The sequence below is a fragment of the Peromyscus eremicus genome, chromosome 1 (genome assembly GCF_949786415.1).
Source record: "Peromyscus eremicus chromosome 1, PerEre_H2_v1, whole genome shotgun sequence".
Classification (NCBI taxonomy): Eukaryota; Metazoa; Chordata; class Mammalia; order Rodentia; family Cricetidae; genus Peromyscus; species Peromyscus eremicus.
In genome coordinates, this window is record NC_081416.1 from 119,293,917 (window position 1) to 119,315,826 (window position 21,910).

Sequence of the window (21,910 nt, forward strand, 5' to 3'; positions counted from 1 at the left end):
GCATTGCTGGGATGAAGCCCGGGGCCTTCTGCATGTTAGACGAGTGTTTCTGCCCGGTCCCTGAGCTGGTTCTAGCAGAGCCCACCATGTCTTCATCTTAAAGAGCTACATGCCAACTGGAGGTTGGTCTGGGACTCAGGAGCCCTGTCTTTTGTCTCACATTTTGGTGGCGGCTGAGAAAGGAGAAGCAGCTTCATCTGCAGCAATACTATGTGCTGGAGGAGGGCCAGATGTGGAGTCTTGGTGTGGTCTTCAGGGACAGAGGTGGGGGCAGGTTTGAGCCAGCACCTCAGGACTGGAAGAGGGGGTTGGGAGCTAACTGCCTGCAGTGGCAGCATGTGGATGATTGTAACTTGGCCCTGCTGGAAGCGTTTTTACCTCAGGACTGGAAAGAAGCCTCCCAAGAGAAGACTCCCTCTCCTCTGTGAGAGCCAATAGCTGAACAACTGTCAGCAGAGCACTGGGAAGAGGGAGGCCTAGATTTTTCCTTTTTCTTTCCTCTGCCTGGAGCTGCCCTATGGAGGGGAGGACCCTGGGGTTCAGGATGTGTGGTAGCTTCCCAAGAGACTGCTTCAATAGTTTGGCTGTTGTAGGAAGGACAAGGGAATTTCCCTGAGGGGAAGGAGTCTTCCTTGGGCTAAGGGGTGCTTGGCAAGGCTGTGAAGTGAAGAGAAGGGGATGGAAGGCCAGGATCTAGAGAAAAAAGCAGCAGTCCTCCTGCTACCTAGATAAAGGTCCAGGAAGAAGCCAAGGAGACCTTGGAGGATGCCCAGCACTGAGACAGAGGCACCATCCGTGGGCCTGTGGGCCAAGGCTTGGGCCACCTCAGAACCTGAGGGCTAAGCTGGGCAGGTAGGGTCAGAGAGGGCGGGAGCTGGGTGTGGCCGGAGAGAACCATGCCAGTAGAGGCTGTGAGGAGGACAAGACAGACCTCCAAAGAGGCTGGACAGAGCAGTGACACCAGGGACAAGGCACAAGGTCCTACGGGGTATTGCATTCCAGTTTGCATCAGAGCCTTGCTGGGCACTCAGGGCCAGGGCCCAGTTGGGTGGCTCTGGAATCACTTTCCCGGTCTATCAGGATGCAGAACCTTTCCTCTGTTCCAGCAGAGTCTCCCTTTCCCAGACTGGTTCCCAAGCTGTTGTCTGTGTACATGTTCCAGACATTTCTCCCCTGTGGCCTCCTGCAGGGAAAGTCCTTGTACTCTCTATTTCCACCCAGCTAAGACCCCATGCACCTGACTTCCTGGGGGTGTAGAAGGTGAGAGGCCACAGGGAACATGAATGTCCCAGCCTGTTACTATAGAAACCTTAAGTTCCACCATCAGCCTGTACCCTTGACAATGCCTCCAAGGAATGTGTAAATCATTCTCGTTACTTCCTCACAAAGGAAGATTTCCCAGGAGTTTCAGGTACTTTCTGGAAGTTTCTCTAACAAGAGTTCATTGAAAAAGGTTTTAAGTCCGCGTACACTTCCAGTTCTGTATGAACCATTGCTACCGGCATCCTAAAGCCTCAAGCCTCCTTTTCTGAGTTAGGAAGGCTTGAGACCTGAGGGGCTGGCAGGAGCCTAGAGAGCACTGTCAGTGAGAACACTGGGGGTCAGCCTGGTCCTGCCTCGGGCCTCTGGCCCACAGGTGCAGAGCAGGGGTGTTGGCAAGGCCTACCAGAGGAAACTTAGCTCCTGTGCCTCGAAACGAGACTGCTCCGACAGACTAACAGTTTGCTTTGTACAAGGGAGCAAGAAAGGGAGCATAGGCCAAGGTAGCATTCAGAGGGCAGCCGCCATGGTGTGATGGAGAGGATGGCATGCACGGTCCCTGTTCATGCATGACTGGAGCACACTGGTGACACAAGTCCTCTCGGGTAGATCACCCACAGCCCTCATGCCAGGAGAAGAGGAGGAAGGCAGCTCAGAGCGGCATCGTTGCTCCCCAGGGACACGAAAGGACATGGAAGTCCCACAGAGAACACAGCAAGGTAGACAGTGCCCATGATCATGCTGAGAAGATCTGTGGCCACCAGTAGAGTGAGGACCCATTGCTCCTACCCATAATTTTCTCCAAGACCGATGCACAGAATCAGCTGTGTCGTCCTAGCGGGACCCATGCACTGAGCTCTGTGGTCACACCAGCAAGTCTGCCAAGCCCTGGAAAAGGTTAGTGTGTGCAAGGTTTCCTGAGCCCCACTTTCCAAAGTATGCATCTCTCCTGCGGTCAGATCAGCCAATATTTCAGAGGCAGGCTCACAAAGGGAAAGAGCAAGAATAAGTGTTGAAATTGGGGTGTGTGTGTGGGGTGGGTGGGTGGGCAGGCTTCTCAGCTGTGTTCCCCAGAATGGCTCTCCAGGTAGACTTGTGGGCTCCAGTCCAGGCCTGGAACCTGTGGTTAGAAGGGTAGGGTGAAGAGGGAAGAGTGCAGCAGTTAGTAGCATTAGCTGAAGCCGAGACGGCCGTACCGATCTCACACAGGTCCCCTCCGTAGCTGGGAAGGCATAAGCATGTGAAAGTGTCGATGGCATCCACGCAGGTGGCTCCATTCAGACAAGGGCTTGAGAGGCACTCATCAATGTCTGCAAGAAACCAAGGGCCACCATTAGGACCTCTGCCGGCAATTCACAAGCACCGCGGCTTCATTATGGGTGGCCAGCTCTGCTGCTGTCCAGAGGCTGGAAGGGGCCTGGCTAGATTTCCTGAGAACTGTTGCTGTTGCTGCTGCTGCTGCCGCCATCTTGGACTGCTGAACCAAAGATCCTGACAGTTTTCTTTGGATGTCTGTGATTCTTGATGTGCAAGCTTGGAACCTTGGAACTAGTTTTCCAGGTTGGAGAGATCTGGTACTTCCGTAGCCAAATGCCTTTTATGAGCCCGAGAATGGAATTCCTTCAAGATACCTTCTCTCACGAATAGTTCAAGAAGCTAGAGGTCTGAACTGGCCATGGAGATGGTGATAGGCAAGGAAATTGGAAGTGACCTTCTTCAAGCTTGGTTAGGAGTTTTGCTTCTCCTGGCTTCCTCTGTAGTTGTGAGACGAGGAAATGAGAGCAAACCCATTATTCTAGAATGAGCCATCTAAAAGTGGTCTGAAGGGTATAGAGCCGTGAGAAATGGCCATATGGGATTTTTGCAGCAAACTCATTAGATTTCCTGGGTTGTAGATAGTGTCTTTGTCTTCAGGAAAGAAGATTTAAAGGTTTTAAAAAAATGAAACCCAAGTCTTTCTTTTGGGATAGGGAACAAAACCTTGCCCAACATTTCCCCTTGGGACTTCCTTCCAGCTTAAAGTCTCAAAAGGTAGGCATCTTCAGTGAGTCGTAATTTGTAGATGGGCACCCATCCTGGCTCAGTTAGTGGCTGGCTAGATGCTCAGTTAGTGGGTACAGACCCATCACCAGCCTGGGATTCAGTCAGGTGCCCAGACCTCTCTGTCTCAGGCAGATTCTTCTTCCTTTCTGCTCTTTTAGTTCCAAGGTATTCTTTCTAGCTGAACTTCTTTGAAAGACTCGAATTTGTAAATCATTGACCTTTGCCTCAACTTATCAAGAGTTAGCCAAAGTGAGAACTGAACCTCTTAGACTTGTCTTTCTACATCTTTCTGGGAAGCCAGGAGGCCTGGGGGCGGGAGAAGACTTCTGCTGTCTTCATATTTATAACTCCAGAGCTGGCCTTGAACTTGTGTACTTGAGGGTGATCTTGAACTTCTGATTCTTCAGCCTCTATTTACTGAGTTCTGAAATTGTAGGTGTGCATTATCGTGTCAGGTGTATGTGATGCTGGCGATCCAACCCAGGGCCTTGAACATTCCAGGCAAGCACTCTGTCAACTGAGGTACATCTTCAACCCAGAAGAAGCTAATTCTTGGTACATACAATTACGTTTCCTTGAGATCCTCAATCCAATGATATGCTGATGGATGGTCTCCTTGGGATCAGCAGAGTCTTGACTTCAGAGCAGGACTTTAACTCGTCCTAGAACTTAGATCTTGCCACCTATAACAGCAATCTAGACCTTTACGTCAGTCCTATGCTAGGATGGCCAATGCACTTGCCTCTGGATCTTCAAGCTCTGGGTCATCTTGGTCAAGTCTATGCAATCAGTGGCACGAGAATCCCTGGTTCTCAGGTACCGTGCTCTACCTGTGCCGCTCCTCTTCTCCATATCACTGGCATCTCTTCTCTTCCTGTGAAGTTCTTAGCTTCATTTCAAGAAGCACACGCCATGGATTAGAAACTCACAGTTCCAAGCAACCCCAAAATGCATGGAGGAACTGACTGAAATCCCGGCATGCACTTGGTTTCCCAGCATGCACCAGGATTCCCAGCAGCAGCAGTAGCAGCAATAGGTCAGGTCAGTTGGCAGAGTGGAAGCTGGGGGCAGCTCTCTTGCTTTCAGGAAAGCTGGTTGTGTTCTCTCTTGTCCATTAACTTCATTATGGAGATGGGAAGCACCAGGGCAAGAGGGTTAAGCAAATGGAGACGCTAAAGCAGTTGTACAGAGCAGGGATGGGGTGGCCTCCGGGTAAAAGAGCCAGACATCAACTCTGGGGTCCTTGGCCAAACCATGAGACAAAGGGCAGGAAAGGCAGAGGCCTGGTGGAGGCCAGGCCAGGTGGCTTCCAAATGTCACAAAAGCTTAGGGAGGGCTCTTATCTGGCCTGGGATATGAGAAGTTGTGTTGTTTTCCTTCTGTATTTAGCCAGGGTACGAAGTTTGATCATTGTTTCAGGGACCTGAATACCAAGATGAGGAAGAGACACGCACAGTCCTGAGAACTGTATAGCATTGGGTACTTAGAGAGGCCAAGTGAGCCTCTGCACAATGGAAGAGGGCCACTGTCCCGTAAGGGCTTGCTCAGAAGCGCTTGAGCACCTCACTTCCTCTTCTTGCATAAGCCATTCTGGACCTGATTGCACAGCTTTCTGTGTCAGGTATTTGGGACATCTGCTGGTCATTGGGACTAAGAGAAGCGGTAGTGGGGACCTTCTTGGGGGTTCTGGACAAGGTGTCAGCAGGTGTGGAGAGGGATGGCCCCGGTAATGGCAGCCTTAATGGAAGGAGGGAGGAAGGGAGGGGACCAGTGTCATTTAAGATTGGATGCTGTGGACCCCTTTTCCTGTTATGGTTCTCACGGTGCAGTGGCGTGTATGGACACTCTTATGTCTCTGGTGGCAGGGAGACAAGTGAAATGACTTGCCCACATTGGCAAGTCTAGGATGCAGATTGAGAGGGACGGAGGAGAGGCAGGAAATGAGACAGGAAGCTGTGCCTCTGTCCCGGGTGAAGGGAGACCTGGCCCTCGGACTGTCAGCATCTTGTTACCATGTATATTTTCTTTCCCAAGAACTTAGGTGTGGTCACTGAACGGGACAGGGCACTGTGTGCTTCTTGAGCAAGGCCCCCAAGCAATGTCTCTAACTAAAGACAACAACTGTGGGCCTCCCAGGAAAGTCTGAAGGAGACAGACCTGCCAATGCTTTGGCATCTAACTCAGACACGCCAGGTCTCCACTTTGAGTAGGTCTTATGCAGGTTTGGCCTAAATCAGAGTTCATGGCCTCCAAGTGAACAAGAGTTTTTGATGACTCATGGAAAATGCTGAGTGGAGAGTGATCGCAGGTGATTCTCCTCAAATGATAGCTCAACCAAATGCTTCATCACTCAACAAACAAAAACAAACAAACGAAACCCCACAGCACCCACGGCACTCTTTAAGCTACTCAGTGCATAGCCTGTGCAGTTGTAGTGGATGACCCTGGACACAGCTTTCCAGAGATGAGGATGGGAGATTTCTCAAACACAGAAAAAAAAAAATCCTGACCCTAATAAATACTTTTAGATTCTGACTATCTGGTTGGGCATCTCACTCAGAAGAGAGAAGGATTACCAAAGTGTATTTATCAATCTCAATTTGCATTTTAAAAGAATGGTCTTTACATTTAAAAGTAGGCTATTATTATTTGTACATTTCAAGTCTTCTCTATTTTAAAAGTTGATCTTAAATGTATCTTCACTATGCTGCCTTTTCAAGTCAGTTGCTGCTTATGGACTCTTTGGTAAAATGAAGTATATAGTATTATATCTGTTATTATATTATCTATTATCTGTTATTATTATATTGTATTATCTATTATTATATCTATCTGTTGGGTATGATGGTTCACACCTGGGATTTCAATACTGAAGAGGCTGAGGTCAGGAGGATGGCCATGAGTTTGAGGCCAGCCTTGGATGCACAGTGAAACAGATGTGAAATCTGGTTAGAGCAGTATTTTTCAACCGTGGCTACACTTCATAGCCATTGGAATATTAATTCTTTTTCAAAAGACTTTAAAAAAGATGCTGGTGGTCGAGTTCCTCTCCAGACCAACCAACAGCCTCAGCACAGCTCAGGGTGGAGCCCAGACAGGATCCTCTCAGGAGCTCCCCAAGCAATTCCAAGCAGCATGGAGATGGAGGCTCCAGTCAGAGCCTATTTTGTGTGTCAGTAACAAGGCGGGAAGAGGTTGCTCGTTCTTATTACATTTAATTAATTAACGTGTGTGTGGAGGGGAGGTGCTTGCCATGGCATGAGGGTGGAGGTCAGAGGCCAACCTGTGGGAGTTGTGTTACTTCCTTCCACCCTCGTGGGTCCTGGGGATTGAACTCAAGCGGTCAGGTTTGGCAGCAAGCGCCTTGACCTGCTGAGCCATCTCGCCAGCCCTGAGGCTGCTAATTTTTAACTGGACCAGATTGAGAATCTGCGCACTCATGAAAGCGATGTTTCATTATTGTTATATTGTTGTTGTTATTATTATTATATCTCATTGTATCTATTTCAAGATTGGGTTTAATTTACCCTAGGCTGGCTTCAAATCACTGTGGAGCCCAGGATGACCTTGAACTTCTGATCCTCCTGCCCCAGTCTCCTAAGTACTGAGATTATAGGTGTGCATCCCCACACCCAGTTTCAGATATTTATTATGAAGTCAAAAGTACTAATTACTAATTTATCAAGAACTTGTTTATGGGGGGGTGCTGGAGAGATGGCTTAGCAGTTAAGAGCACTGGCTGCTCTTCCAGAGGACCCAGGTTCAATTCCCAGCACCCACATGGCAGTTCACACCTGTCTATAACTCCAATTCCAGGGGATCCGGCATCTTTACACAGACATACATGCAGGCAAAACACCTGCATGCACATAAAATAAAAATAAATAAATTATAGATTGAAAAAGAACTTGTTTATGGACAGAACACTGACTAAGCCAGGTGACAGTCAGTACCAAATGTTTTCTTTTAGGACCAAATCTAGTACCTCCCTTTGGGAGAGGAACCCCTGGATATTCAAATATCAGAGGGATAATGTTGCATCTTGGTACCTGTGGCCCTTGGAAGGATCTGAGGTGCGAGCAGTGAGGTCAGAGAATGAGGGAGATACAGGGAATCGGAAAGGCTGTCCTTATAGCAGATCGTTAGTGTCTCCTCTGCAGTGAGGACAGAGAGTGAGGGAGATACAGGGAATTGGAAAGGCTGTTCTTACAGTGGATCATTAATGTCTCTTCTTTCCACTCTTCCTTCTTTTCCATTATTTTTGGACAGTGTTTCACTCTGTAGCCCAGGCTGGCCTGGAACTCTTGGCAATCCTCCTGTCTCAGCCTCCTGAGTGCTGGGTCTTGGAATATAGGTAAGAGCCACTATACTGAGAAGAAGAATAAATTCTATTGCTATTTACTTTTTTGCTAACTTTAGGGCTGCTGAGGACATGAGGTCCCCTACCTCAGAATCTCACTATGTAGCTCAGGCTGGCCTCCTCTTGCTCCAGCCTCCCAAGAGCTGAGATTACAGGTGTGCACTATGCCCAACTGAGGTCACAAGTCTTGCTTGTGACTCTTGTAGGTTGGAAGGAGTTACTGAGAATGGAGTGACCAGGAACAGAGCGTTTGACCTCATAGTCATTAGGGCCTTAAGGAAATATTGTCCCTTGGGCAGTAAGAAAAGTCCACATTCTCTGTCCTTGGGGGCCCACCATGCCCTCTGGTTCTGGCTTGTAGAGAGTGACCCCAGTGAAGGGAAGATTGGGTAGATAGCTGCCTACTGTTTTATTTAGCATGTATGTGCCAAGTATGAAACATGTTCACTATATATGAGGGTGTACTACACAGCGAGACATTAATAGGTGTATATATTAATATCTAAGGATGCAGAATCTTTTGTGTTGGATGTAAAGGCTGCTGAGGCTTGGGTCCTGGCCATCAGGTAAACCTAGTTAGTTGGGTTTCCCCTAGGATTCATTTCTTCATTTTTGAGTGTGTCTCAGGAATGAAGACTCTTTATGAGAGCCCCTGCCTTAGTAGGGAGAGACTGGGGACAAGGACATCAGGGAGGTGGAGAGACTTAACTCAAGAGCATGGGCTTGAAGGCACTGGCACTTGAAGGCATTAGATACTGAAGAGATGAATGAGAAGTGTCCATACAGTGGCAGGTGGAGTCTGAGCATCTCATTTTGGGGAGCTACCTCCAATCAGAGGATCCTCACATTCCTCACCCACTCACCAGCTCCTGGCCCATGGCAAAAGACAGGCAAAACCTCTAGGGCAGTGGTTCTCAACCTATGGGTCACGACTCCTTGGGGGAGGGGGGATTGAACAAACCTTTCACAGAGGTCACCTAAGTCCATTGGAAAACACAGATATTTACATTACGAGTCATAACAGTAGCAAAATTACGGTTATAAAGTAGCAACGAAAATAATTTCATGGTTGGGGGGAATCACCACAATATGAGGAATAGTATTAAAGGGTCACAGCACTAGGAAGGTTGAAGGAGTCCATGGGAAATATGCCACTGGTCACAGCTGCAAATTTCTAAGTTTTTAGAGGCAAGAAGAGGACCTAGATCCAGCCCAAACCTGGAGGGCTACAGGGGCTCTTCTGATGGGGTTTGCTTTTATGATGAGAGACAACTCTCATCAGGAATTACACCAAGGGAGAGGAGTGTCTGTTCTACTGATATTCACCCCAAATTCAACATTTCTTTGAAGTCTCAAGGTTTGCTTGTTTGATGTGTGTGTGTGTGTGTGTGTGTGTGTGTGTGTGTGTGTGTGTGTGTTCGTGTGGGTATGTGCATATGTGTGCATGCAAGTGCTCTTGCATGTGTAAATGTGAGTGGTGGAAGCCAGAGGCTGACAATTTGTGTATTCCTCTCTTGCTCTCCATGTTACTTTTTAAGACAGGGTCTCTCATCGACCCTGGAACTTACCAGTTTGGTTAGACTAGCTGACTAGTTGGCCAGAGAGATCTAGGGCTCCTCTTGTGATATTCCCCCTTGGCCAGGGCTGGGGTTAGATGGGCACCACATACCCAGGTTTTTACAGGGGTGCTGGGGATCTGAACTCAAGTCCTCATGATTGTATGGCAAGTTCTTTACTGACTCAGCCATCTCCTCAGCCCTCCAAGTCTCACCTTACCTTCAGAATACAAAAGTATTTTGAATTCTACTCACGAGACAACCAATGGCTTAACAGAAGACTACTAATGAAGTGCATGGCTGACCTTGACTCTTTTTCTCCTAATCTTCTTTTCAATTAGATGCTCTGGAAAGATGAGTAGTGTTTAACTTAAGTCTTCTGTCCCTGTCACTGTCTACCTCTCCTTCCCAGCTAACCTTGGTCAATTTCTGCATGAGTCCCGCTCTGGAGACTGCAGGAGTCAGTCTAGTACCTGTCTGTACCCTCATAGCTAATGAGGGCTTCCCTATGTCACAGTGTTTGCCATGGGCCACAAGCATGTTTCCAGGTAGGTCCCTGGGCCGCAGGGCTCCTCTATTCAGAATCTAGAGGATGAGTGAGTGTCAAGAATCCAGCTGCCTGGAGACCAAAACAGCTTCTGAGCCCTCATGGCTCGGGGATGAGGATGGCTTTGAGTCAGCTCACTCCTGGCGACTCTGCCTTCCTGTACATCCAGCCCCCAACATGTGGGGTGCTTTTTCTCTGACTGTGAAAACTGTCCCAACATGGTGGGAGGATCAAGGTGTCCTCCAGTCTAGAGCTTCTGGAGCTTGGTGCCTGGGAGAGGGTGAGGAGACGCGTAGGAACAGCACAGGGTGGTCCTGGTGGACTGGGGTGGGATGGGGACATAGAGTTTAAAGTCAGGACAGAGCCCTGAGATAGGGCAGGTTTTAGCCCCACACAAAATACATATTTGGACATAAACGCCACTAGCAGACGTAGTCCGTCATGTCACACTCACTTGGGGACAGCTATGTGAACATACGTTCTATCACTACCTAAATAGGTACTGTCTCCCTGTGCCAAGCACGGATGGGGGAGCCCACACATGAATGGTCACGTGAGCTAACCCCAACGGAAGTAAGCCTCTCATCTCCCCAAGTTCACACTGTGAGCGCGGCATGAAGCTCAGGGCTTGCTTTGTTCACAGCTCTATGCTGTTTAGTATTCTCTGGTATCACTCTGGCTTCATGGATAAGGCTCAGAGAGGTTTAGAGTATTCTCTGACACTGCCCAGCTGACCTTTGAACATATCACAACTCCTTCTGGATCACACTTGCTCGCACCCCACACAGTGAAAGGGAAAACAACCCCAAACATACCTGCTGCTGTTGACTCTGCTTCCCCTGACCCTTCTGGAGAGGAGGGGCTGGGGCCGTCTGTCAGGGATATGGTTGTTTCTGCTGTTTGGGCCTCCTCTCCTGAGTATGAGGGGATCGGGGATTCGATCTCTTGATGTGTCTCTGCAGGGCTCTGGGTAGGCTGGGCCCGCTCGTACTCTGGGAGAGTGGTGCTGATGGCAGCATTCTGCTCTGAGGTGTGATCAGACCATTCTCCACTGACTTCGGTCCTGTCTCCGGAAGCCACGGGAATGGCAGAAGAAGGTATGCCCGAAGTGTCTGTGTCCACACTGGAGGTAGTGGTAGATTTTCCACTCACTTCCAGAGCAGCAGACCCCTCCCTGGTGCCTTCCTGAAAGGTCCATGAGGTGCTGCTCACCTCGGTGCTGCTCACCTCGGTGCCTGAGGTTGTCACCTCCAGATCTGCTTCGTGGGAAGCAGAGGTGATTTCATGCAGATCTGAGAACCCAGACAGTTTACTGCTGGCCTCGGGGGCAACAGACGCTCCCACTCCAGCCTCAGGGTAAGCCAAGGAGGACTCGCTGCTGGCTTCTGGGACTGATGCTTCTACCCCAGACCCAGGGAAGTTTGTCACAGCTCCGCCAAGGTCCTCAGACGCTGAGGCTTCCCCACTGGCATCAAAGAGCCCGGGAGTATATGTCACAGAAGGCCCTTGGCCAAGTTCCTGGGAAACAGTTGGTTCAGTCACACCCTCCACTAACTCTGAAGTGATTAAAGTGACTTCCGGAAGCCCCGAGGCTTCCCCGCTGCCGGCTGTGGCAGCCACGGATTCTCCACTTACATCAGTGCTGCTAGAAAAGTCCCCACTGAAATACGGAGAGCTCGGTGGCTCTGTGCTGGGTTCCACCAGCCCAGACTGCAGGGTGCTTAGGTCCGAAGACCCAGAAAGGTCCCCAGACATGTCTGGTGTTCCAGAATGGGTACCACTGAGTTCCAAAATGCCCGAAGGCCCTTCTCCAGCTTCTTGAGCCGTGGGAGCCTGGGTTATAGATTCCACCAAAGTTCTGTCTACAAGCGACACAGTAGGGAGAGCCGAGGCAAGTTCACTGCCAGCATACGCTCCGGAGGGCAAGCTGCTGCCAGCCTCAGCTCCAGAGAATTCTCCACTGACCTCGGCTCCTCCGCTTGGGAGGCCACTGAGTTCTGGAGCTGGGGATGTGAATCCACTGGAATCAATTGTCCCAGAAGATTGTCCACTGATATCCACCGCCGCAGACGTGCCGGACAGATCCATGTCCCCTGAAGGGAGGCCGCTGAGTTCCACAGATCCTAAGCCTTCTTCTTCTTTAAATGTGGTAGGGGTCACTTCGACAAGACTAGTGTCCACGAATGTGATGCCAGAAGAGTCCCCACTACCACTCATGGTGCCAGAAGCTAGGTCTGGGGTTCTGGGTGTTGTTCCGCTGAACGCCGGCAACCCTGAGGGCTGCCCACTGAGATCTGGAAGCCCAGAAGTTTCTCCACTCACGGAAGTTATGCCGGAGGTCTGGCCACTGCCAAAGAGAGCTCCAGAGCCTTCTTCACTGACATCCGGTTGTCCAGAGGACAGTCCACTAAGCTCAGTCACTTCAGAGGTCCCGCTGGTGTCAGGAATCCCTGATGGCTGCCCACTGACTTCAGGAATCCCAGATGTTCCCCCACTGATGTCAGGAGACCCAAATGGCTGTCCACTAGCATCAAAATATCCAGATGTTTCTCCACTGACTCCAGGAGCCCCCGATGCTTGGCCACTGAGTTCAGTTCCTGAAGGGAGACCACTAATGTCCCCACTACTGTCCAACCCACTGAGGGGCAGCCCTGATACTTCTCCTGCACCACTGATGCCAATGGTTCCCCTTCCTTCCAGTTCACTGGCAGTGGTGGCTGTGACCACTTCCACTAAGGTACTGTCCACTAGGGAGACAGTTGGGAACCCAGACGGAAGTCCACTGAAGTCAGGCAGGCCAGAGGATGGGCCACTTCCAGCGTCCACTCCAGAATACTCACCACTAAATCCAGAGGGAAGGCCACTTGCTTCTGGAGTTTGGCCACTTCCTAGAGTTCCGGAAGGAACCTTATCAAAGTCCAGGGCTCCAGAAGCAGAACCTACCAAATCTTCTTGTCCAGAAGGCAACCCACCAAGGTCCTCAGCTCCAGAAGCCGAGGTCTCTAGGCCTTCTTTTCCAGAAGGAAGTCCACTGAGGTCATCACCCACCCCAGAAACAGAGGGCTCTAGATCCTCTCTTCCAGAAGGAGAACCAGTAACACCTTCTCCGGAAGCAGAAATCTCCAGACCTTCCCTGGTAGAAAGACCAAGATCCTCCACTCCAGAGGCAGAAGTTTCTACACCATCACCTCCAGAAGGAAGTCCACTCACACCCTCTACTCCAGAAGCAGAGGTTTCTATAGCATCTCCACCAGAAGGAATCCCACTGACATAGCCTCCAGAGGTGGAAGTTTCTAGACCTTCTGCTTCAGTAGGGAGCTGACTAATGTCCTCTATGCCAGAGGCAGAAGGCTCTAGACCTCCTGTTCCGGAAGGAAGTCCACTAACATCCTCTGCTCCAGAGGCAGAAGTTTCTAGAACTTCTGCTTCAGTAGGGAGCACAGTAAAGTCCTCTATGCCAGAGGCAGAAGTTTCTAGACCTCCTGTTCCAGAAGGAAGTCCACTAACATCCTCTACGCCAGAGGCAGAAGTTTCTAGACTTTCTCTTCCAGTAGGAAGCACATTGATGTCCTCTACTCCAGAAGCAGAGGTCTCTAGACCTTCTCTTTCAGTAGGAAGCTGGGTGACGTCCTCTGTACCTGAAGCAGATGTTTCTAGACTTTCTCCTCCTGAGGAAAGTCCACTCAGATCTCCCACTCCAGAAGCAGAAGTTTCTAGATTTTCTCCTCCAGTAGGAAGTACACTGATGTCCTCTATTCCAGAGGTAGATGTTTCTGGACCTTCTCCAGAAGGAAGTCCACTGAGGTCCTCTACTCCAGAGGCAGATGTCTCTAGACCTTCTCTTTCAGTAGGAATTCCACTGACATCCTCAATTCCAGAGGTAGAAGTTTCTAGACCTTCTCTTCCAATAGGAATCCCACTGACATCCTCTACTCCAGAGGTAGAAGTTTCTAGACCTTCTCCAGAAGGAAGCCTGCTGACATCCTCTACTCTAGAGGTAGAAGTTTCTGGACCATCTCCTCCAGAAGGAAGCCCGCTGATATCTTCTGCTCCAGAAGCAGAAGTTTCTATTGTTTCCCTTCCAGAAGGCAACCCGCTAAGGTCTCCAGAGGCAGAGCCTTCTAGGCCCTCACCTCCAGAGGGCAGCTTGCCAACTGTGGGAGTGTGGGACCACGCCACTCCTTCTCCATCCCCTGAGGCCAGTCCACTTTCTACAGGCAGGCCTGAGCTCACTGTGGGGCTGAGGCCACTGGAGTCGAGGTCACCAGAGGGAAGTCCACTTTCACTGCCCCTTGATGGCTGCCCACTGGAGTCAAGGTGTCCTGAAGCTTCTCCGCTGCCTGTGAAGTCACCACTGATGCCATGTGGCCCTGATGCCTCCCCAGAGCCGGGCAGCTCCGTCCCACTTGGCGACGTAAGTGATGTTGTATATGGCTCCTCTGAGGTGGAAGGCACTTCTGAGGCAGAGGGGATTTCAGTGTGATCCTCTGCTGCTGAGATGGTGGGAAGCCACGTGGGAGGGATCCCTGGAGGAAAGAAGGCAGCCAAGGTGAATCGTGGAATGGCGAACTCTGCTCCGTGTCAAAGTCATACGTGATCTGAACTCCCTCCCGCCCACAGAAAATGTCTTTCAGGAGCGCACATGCCAGATGACTGCTAAGGGGTTTGTTGAAGTGCTCTGGTAAAGGAGGCAGGAAGGGGAGAGAGGAAGGAAGGAAAAAAGAGACAGGAGAAAGATGGAGGAAGGAAGGGAAGAGAAAAGGAAGGGCAGATGGGTGGATATAAGGAGGAGAGCGGACTGGGAAGCTCCTGCTACACCCCAGGGCCACAGGCTATATGAACTCTACTTTTTGGGGACTTGAAGGGCCACCTTCTCTACTACCCACTGGACGTGGGGGCCACCATGGAAGAGAACCAAGTTCCCCCTTCAAGTGTTTCCATATTATCTCTTATATCTAACTCATAGTTTTCAGAGTGTGGTCTGGGCGACCATCCTCAGTGTCTCCTGGGGTCTTAGTCAACAAGCAAATTCCGGGCCCCCACCCCAGCCCTCTGCTGATAGAGAAGCAGAGTGTCTAAGATTAGGGACTGTTTTCCTAAGCCCTCCCAACGATGCTGGTGCTGTTGGAGTGGGAGAAGCCATCTCCAGGTTAGGAGGGCCAGGGGGTGCTGTCTATAAAGATGCCTTAATTCTCAAGCTGAGGGGCCTATTATTAAAGTGGATCTGAAAAGAAGAAAATCAAAACACCCTCACCATTTAAAATATGGTTGCATTACCCCCAACCCTGCCTTGTTTTTGTTGGTATTTTCAAAACAGCTTATATCTGGGCTTGGTAGTGCAGACCTGTAATCCAAGCTATTTAGGATACTGAGTCAGGAGAATTCCAAGTTCAAGACCTGCCTGGGCGCTATAGCAAATTCAAGGCCGCCCACCAGACTCCCACCCTCACCTGGGCATTCCATATCAGGCAGGTGTGTGGGTTTAGTGTGCATGGCTTCAGGGCACGCTCCAGAGCCCAGGTTTACCTACCTGGCAGTGGGGATGTACCCACTGGGGTGTAGGCTGGTTCCCATTCAGTCTGTTTTTCTGATTCAGTGGTGAAACCTGGCCCTGCTGCTGGCTCCGTCTCCAATGGGACAGCCTCCACACCAGGCCCCACCTGAGTGACGATCCAGTCCTCTATGTCGGAGGGTGATGTGGGAATGCCGCCTTCTTCTTGTCCTGCAGAGGTCACCACTGACACACCTGAAGGAGATGTGGGAGGTGAGGTCCTGCCTTTAACAGGAGCCCATTTCCACCCTGCCCTTCAGGACCAGAGAAGCAAGGGGAGTCCTGAGGGACACCTGGCCAGTACAAAGAGCCTTGCTGACCCACTCCAACCTCTAAGTCAGCAGGATAGCTGTTTGCCATTTGTATCTATTGTATAATGCCACGGTGTATCCTCTGTCCCCAGCAGCTTAGGACTGAGTGGTCTGGGATGTCGCTCTCCACAGTCCATTGTATATGCTGGACCCAAATAAAACCTTTATGCTTATAAACACGTTTTACCTCAATAAACAAGAGATTCATCTAACATGTGGGGACTTGTTATGTGACTCGCCCAAGGTCAATGGCTTAGAATTACCAGGGCTAGTCTTTCTGCTCAAGATCTAACATGATACTGCCCACCTCAAAGGCAGAGCTAGGTTCTGAGTGTGCCAGTTCCCTAAATGAGAGGCTCATCTTTAAATTCCACACAGCTGTCATGGCATTGGCAGTGGGCAGGGTAACTTCTGATTGGGGGGAAGCCCCTGACCTGGGGAAGGTCAGGAAGGAAACAGAACCTCTCTGCAGGGTGATGAGAGGTTTAAAGCCTGGCATGGTGGCACACACCTTTAATCTCAGCACTTGGGAGGCAGAGGCAGGCAGATCTCCATGAGTTCAAGGCTAGCCTGGTCTACACAGCAAGTTCCAGGCCAGCCAAGGCTACATAACGAGACTCTGTCTTAAAACAAACAGCCAAATAAGCAAACAAAAAAGATCTTTGAGTCCCCTGAAGGTCTGGGGTGGGTGGTGGAAGTTATGGTTGGAAATTTACTGGGAGGGTTTACTTGCTTGACCTCTGTTGCCCACTGTAAAGACCTAGTCTGGGACAAGGGCAACAGGAAGTTGAGGCAGGAGGATCAGGAGTTCAAGGCCAACCTTGGCAACATGAGACCCTTTCTCAAAATACAAATAAATGAATAAATGAATGAATGAATGAGTGAATAAATAAATAAATAAATAAATAAATAAATAAATAAAGTTAAAAAGTGTCCCTAGAAGTCCGGGAAAGTTGAAGGCCATCAGTTTTTCTCCCATTAGCTAAAAACAATTCTGGAGGGCTGGTTCAGTGGTGAAGAATGTGTATTCCTCTTGCAGAGGACCTGAGTTTGGATCCCAGGACCCATGACAGCAGCCCACAACTATCTGCACTCTACCCCCAGGGGTATCTGATGCCTCTGGCTTCCAGGGGCACTTGCCCTCACGTGCATGTACCCACTCTCCAAGCACACAATTAAAAATTGGTAAAAATAAATCTTGAAAAGTTAAAGTAATTCTGGATTCACAAGAAGTTATAAGGACACGCAGCTTTGATGTGTTATGCTGAAAACAGGTAGCCTCCAATCTCCATTCTGGTGGGTGGCATCATCACCCTATATGGATGCTGTGAGAATTCAACCAATCAGAGCCTAGCATCTCACTCTCGACTGTCTAGCTGGTAATGATGGCTGATACTACAGTGGTAGTGCCTATACAATGTGTCAATTAAGCATGTAGGTGGGCAGTGCTTGACAAAGGATGCCAGGATTATTTGATTAACTCATTACAAAAGTATTTACAAGACGAGAACTTGACAAGAATATACAAATTAAAACAATATGTAACATTGTATATAAACACATATGGAGTGTTTCTCATACACTACCCCAATTAGTATTTGTATGCAACTTTCTTTGAAGTAGGGACCATTTTGCCACTATTTATAGAAGACGCAGTAAGGAAGTCCTCCCAGGCAGATGGGGTGACTGCGGTACCTCGGAAGCAGAAGGCATGGTGCCTGGACAATGGGTCTGGGAGGCCGGTCTGGTTGGGGTAGAGGTAGACAGTTCTCACGCCCGGTTTGTCCCCACCGCAGGCAGGCCGAGGGGTGACGATGGGGTATCGGAGGCTGCCATCTGCCAGCCAGCCAGCATAGCACTTGTCCAGGCCACGGCTCCAGGCAGCGTAGAGCTGGCCAGTGGAGGCCAAGGTGGCATTTTGGGCTTCACAGAAGGCCTGCGCTTCCTGGAAGGTGAACTGCTTGAGGCGTGTGGCGAAGAACACTTCCCCTGGGGACAGAGACAATGGCAGTGTGATGGAAGAGTCCTGTTCCCACTGCCCTGGGACAGAACTCCTGGCACCCCTACCCTGCTCACCAGGGCTGATCACCCACCTATGTGGCACACAATCCTATAGGTCCCAGCCCCACTCAGTCACACCCCCAAGGCCACACCCCTTAGATCCCTTGGGATCCTGGGCAATAGAGACCAGGGGCTCCACTTTGTGCTGAGTGGGAATTTCCTGGGATTTGGGACATCCTTTGCTAGAAAACACAATGCCACAGTTGAGCTGGGGTGAGCTAGTCAGTCTTTGGGGACTTGGCTTCTACCCTTCTTATTTAGGCTCTCCAATCATACCTAGATACCCTTCCTTTGACAAATAGAGGTGCCTCAGCTGGCTACCCAAACCCCAAGTGCTCTTAGCTCCCTGATTCCCCCATGGAGCTCAGTGACTACCATAGACCTGACTCACATTCCTCTGGGGTCTCAGCACCCACATACCACCCAGGGCCCTATCTGGGTTAGGGAGCTCACATCTACCCAGCATTTGTTTATACCAGGTACTTTTTACGTGTCTCAATATTCAGAAAAACCTCGAATGTGTGTATAAAGCAGCAGTGTTTTACAGAGGGGGAACTGAGGCTTACAGAGGGTGAGTGGCCGTGCTTAAACTTTTCTAGAACACTGGCAATTTTCAAATTGAGGTCAGTGGAAAGCAATTTGGTGACATTCATGGAGGTGTGTCGTTGAATGAGCTTGAGCAGTGTTGAATTACAGAGAGTTGAAGCGGTTTGGGGCTACAGGAATTCTCACAGCCTCAGGTTTGTTCACGGGCAGACTCTATAAGGCAGGAGGTGCATCTAACATTTATTTACTAGAAATCAATCAATTCAGCCACCGAACGCAAGGCCTTCTAGGACCAATGTCCCACTACAACATGAGGGGGACATCATATGAGCCTTTGGTGGGGAGAAGGTGCTTGAATTGAAAGAGATGAGGGGTGGGTGGGCCTCTTCCACCTGGAAAGCCGTGTGGGAGCAGGCCTGGGTGGGTGGTGGCAAGTCTATCCCTTTCGTGACTCTCCCCTAGTCCCTGCGGGTCTGGAGATGGGAATGTGGTAATACAGTCCATACCCTCAAGCTTGTCCACGTAGCAGTAGACATCATAGGTCTCTGATGACGGGCGCACGCCATAGGTCCTGACCCCGGGGCTGCTGTCCTTGTCGCCCACACATGGGGTCCGAGGGCTCACAATGGGGTATCTGTGAAAGAGGAGGGGAAGGGGGGGTGAGGGCCCATCCTGAGGATAGGAAAGGCACATCTTGGGTCATGTGTTTGTATCAACTCTCTTGAGCATCCGACAGACTTCAGAAGAGAGTCTTCTACACAAGAGGGCAGGCACTCTGTCAAGCTGCAGGGTGTGGAGGTGCTTGGAGAGTGTCTCCAGGGGCTTCTTCTGTTTGTCTCTTGGAGGGTAATGACCAGCCCCTGCCACCATCTTTCAGAACATGACTTGGCTTGGGGGTATGTGTGGAATTTAGGGAACGATGCAATCACCAGTGAGTTCATTAACCCACAAAACGCGGGGGTAGGGTGGGGGGAACCCTGCTGGATGTTGTGTCAGGCTGGGGGCTTCTTGGTGGGGGCTGCGAATGGTAAGCTTGTCCTTTACCTGACGGTCTGGTCCTGCAGCCAGCCAGCATCACACTGCTCATAGCCTGCCTCATAGGCAGCCTGGAGCTGCTCAGGTGAGGCCATGACCGCCCCGGTCTGCATGCAGGCCTGCTGTGCCTCCTCAAATGTCAGAGAGTATCTGGTGGAGCCCGGGCGATAGTGGAATACAACTCCTGGGTGTCAAGGAGAGGGGAGAAAGAAACAGAGGTAAGACTGATGCTCGTGGGGCTTGTTCAAAGCTTGGCCCCTCCATTTAGACATAATGGATAGATCTGGACAATTCCACCAGAAGTTCTACTTGGTGATGCCGTGAGTGTCATGGGAGATGGCAGGGTCCATCTGTCTATCCCAGGTGGGGACACCATCAAGGCCCTTTATGGAGACTACACCAGAATGTTCTTTCTTTTTGTATATTTGCATTCATGATCAGCTGGGCTCTGTACTGATTGACATCCCCGCCCCTCGAGATATTTCCTGAGTACAGAGAACACCATCTACCTAGCCCAAGGGCTGCAAGTGTTTTCCAGAAAGAAACAGATAACTATATCGGGCTCTTCTTCCCCCTATTCTCCCTTTTCCTCTTCCTCCTCCTCCTCCTCCTCCTCCTCCCTCCCCTCCTCCTCCTCCCCCTTCCTCCTCCTCCTCCTTCTTCTTGAGAAAGAGTCTTGCTATATAAACCAGACTGGCCTTGAACTCACAACTCTCCTGCCTCAGTCTTCTGTGCTGGAATTACAGATATGTACCATCATACCTTGTCTCTAGAACAGGCTTTGTGGGCCCTGTGATTTCTGTGACAAATTGCTCAACCCAGCCACAACTGCCCTGAATTAGCCACAGACAAAATCTTAAACAAGTGGCTGTGGCTTTGATCTGATCTTTATTTGGGGGCATTGACATTTGAAACCTAGATAATTTTCACGTATCACAAAATAGCTTTCTCCTTTTGACCCCCTTTCCTCAATTATTTAGGAATGTGGAGGCATTCTTAGTTCACAGGCTACCTCAGAACAGCTGTATTCAGCCTGCTCACTAAACGTTGTTGATTTTTAATCCTGGGGGGAGGACAAGGCCATGCAAGGCCATGGGGTCGTCCAGAGCAGTGGTGTTCAAGTGGGTCTGGTTTGTTTTGAACCACGTGGCGCTGTCATCTGTTTGATATACACCTTGGTTTCCCCAGATGACTTCATTTGGAATCAGTGATTTGTAGTCAAAGAGTGGACCTAACTGCCCTGCCTGTCCCCCAGGAGTGTACTTACCCCCCAGCAAGCGGGGCTGGCCAGGGACTTCAGCTGCACCTGGCCCGAGGGTCACTTGTACCACCAGGTCCTCACTGGTGAAGGCCGTGGCAGAGTCCAGCCCACGTGTGCTTTCCTCAGGAAAGCCCCAGGGCCTGGTGGCCCCTTCAGTTCTCTCCTCAGCCTCAGGGAAGGCTGTGGCCCTCACATCAGGGATAACTGTGAGGGCCTCCTCCGGCTCTGAGATAGTGGGGGACAGGTCGAAGATGGGCTTTGCGGTGAGGATCACATTGCCCCGGACTTCTCCCTCAGTGATATTTCGGGGCAGGGGCAGCTCCAGGTCTGGCCAGGTCACTGTCTGGATGGTGATGTCGTCTTCACCGCCCATCCCGAAGAAGTTTTCTGGGATGTCTACAAAGTCTTCCCCTGGGACAGGATGCAAAGACAGGCGTTAGTGCTCAGCTTGGGACTGTTCTGAGGAGACAGAGCCGAATGTGCCCAACTTCCTCCTATTTGGCTGGAGCCAGGCACCTGGCCCTGCCCACCACAAAGGCCCTAGGTATCTGAGTGATGTGGCTCCTCCATACCCTCAGGGTGGTTCCAGAACCTCCCACAGAACGCTAGAGTCCCTTATATAACCTCTGCACCACTGCTGGACTCTTACGCCATCTTTTGGTTGCTTCTAATTCCTCACACAGTAGAAAGTGCTATTTCAATAGCTGATGCAGTGTATTGTTTGGGGGACAATGGCAGGAAAAAATCCTGCACGTATTCAGTATAGATGCAGTTAAATTATTAATAAAAGCCCGAGGTTGCTGACTTGGTAGACACGCTGGGACACTCATGGTATATTGATCAGCCAGCTCACTGCGTATCAATCAAATCCATTTCCACCTCCCCACCAGCCACCACGTCGCCCCCATGCGTGTCTAATGGGACGATGTGAACCAGTGATAAAGGGGACTCCTGAGTCTTGCAGAGGTGAGCTGTGCAAGCACTGTTGTTGGCGAACCGCCTGCCTCAGAGTCCTGGACACATGAGGCGCTGGCAGACACAAGGGGGTTATTAAAAAAGAGAATGTGCAGGAGGGTGGTACTTCCAAAGAGTGGAGAGATGATCAAAAAGTGGACAGAGGCTTTTGGGAGAGAGGGCGTCCCTCTTCACATATGATCAGGCTGTAGAGGTGAAATAAGAAACGAGCTGCCCCTGTATTGTCAACAATCACATTGTAACGTGTATGCAATACGTTTACCTAACTTATGTTGTTCATTTTCTCCTCCAAGAATTAGGGATCAGTTATAACTTACGGTGTGTTAAATAGATAACAAAGACTTACTTAAAAAATTTGTTCTAATTTTTCCAAATGAAGTCAGAGAGCTTTCCCTTACTCTTAC

The 21,910-nt window shown here is 50.1% G+C and overlaps 1 protein-coding gene across 2 annotated transcripts in view; it reads right to left on the reverse strand.

The window, feature by feature from the left end:
* Positions 1-21,910, reverse strand: part of Acan (aggrecan) — a 34,784-nt gene that overhangs the window by 4,115 nt on the left and 8,759 nt on the right. Inside the window, exons 6-12 of one of the 2 annotated variants that reach the window (XM_059253309.1) lie at positions 20,538-20,942; positions 19,280-19,454; positions 18,742-18,869; positions 17,324-17,617; positions 15,297-15,512; positions 10,582-14,292; positions 2,457-2,570 (exon numbers count right to left, since the gene is read on the reverse strand). In XM_059253309.1, the coding sequence (XP_059109292.1) occupies positions 2,457-2,570; positions 10,582-14,292; positions 15,297-15,512; positions 17,324-17,617; positions 18,742-18,869; positions 19,280-19,454; positions 20,538-20,942 (5,043 nt within the window). The remainder of the gene's footprint in view (positions 1-2,456; positions 2,571-10,581; positions 14,293-15,296; positions 15,513-17,323; positions 17,618-18,741; positions 18,870-19,279; positions 19,455-20,537; positions 20,943-21,910) is intronic. The other variant, XM_059253308.1, reaches the window with a different exon arrangement.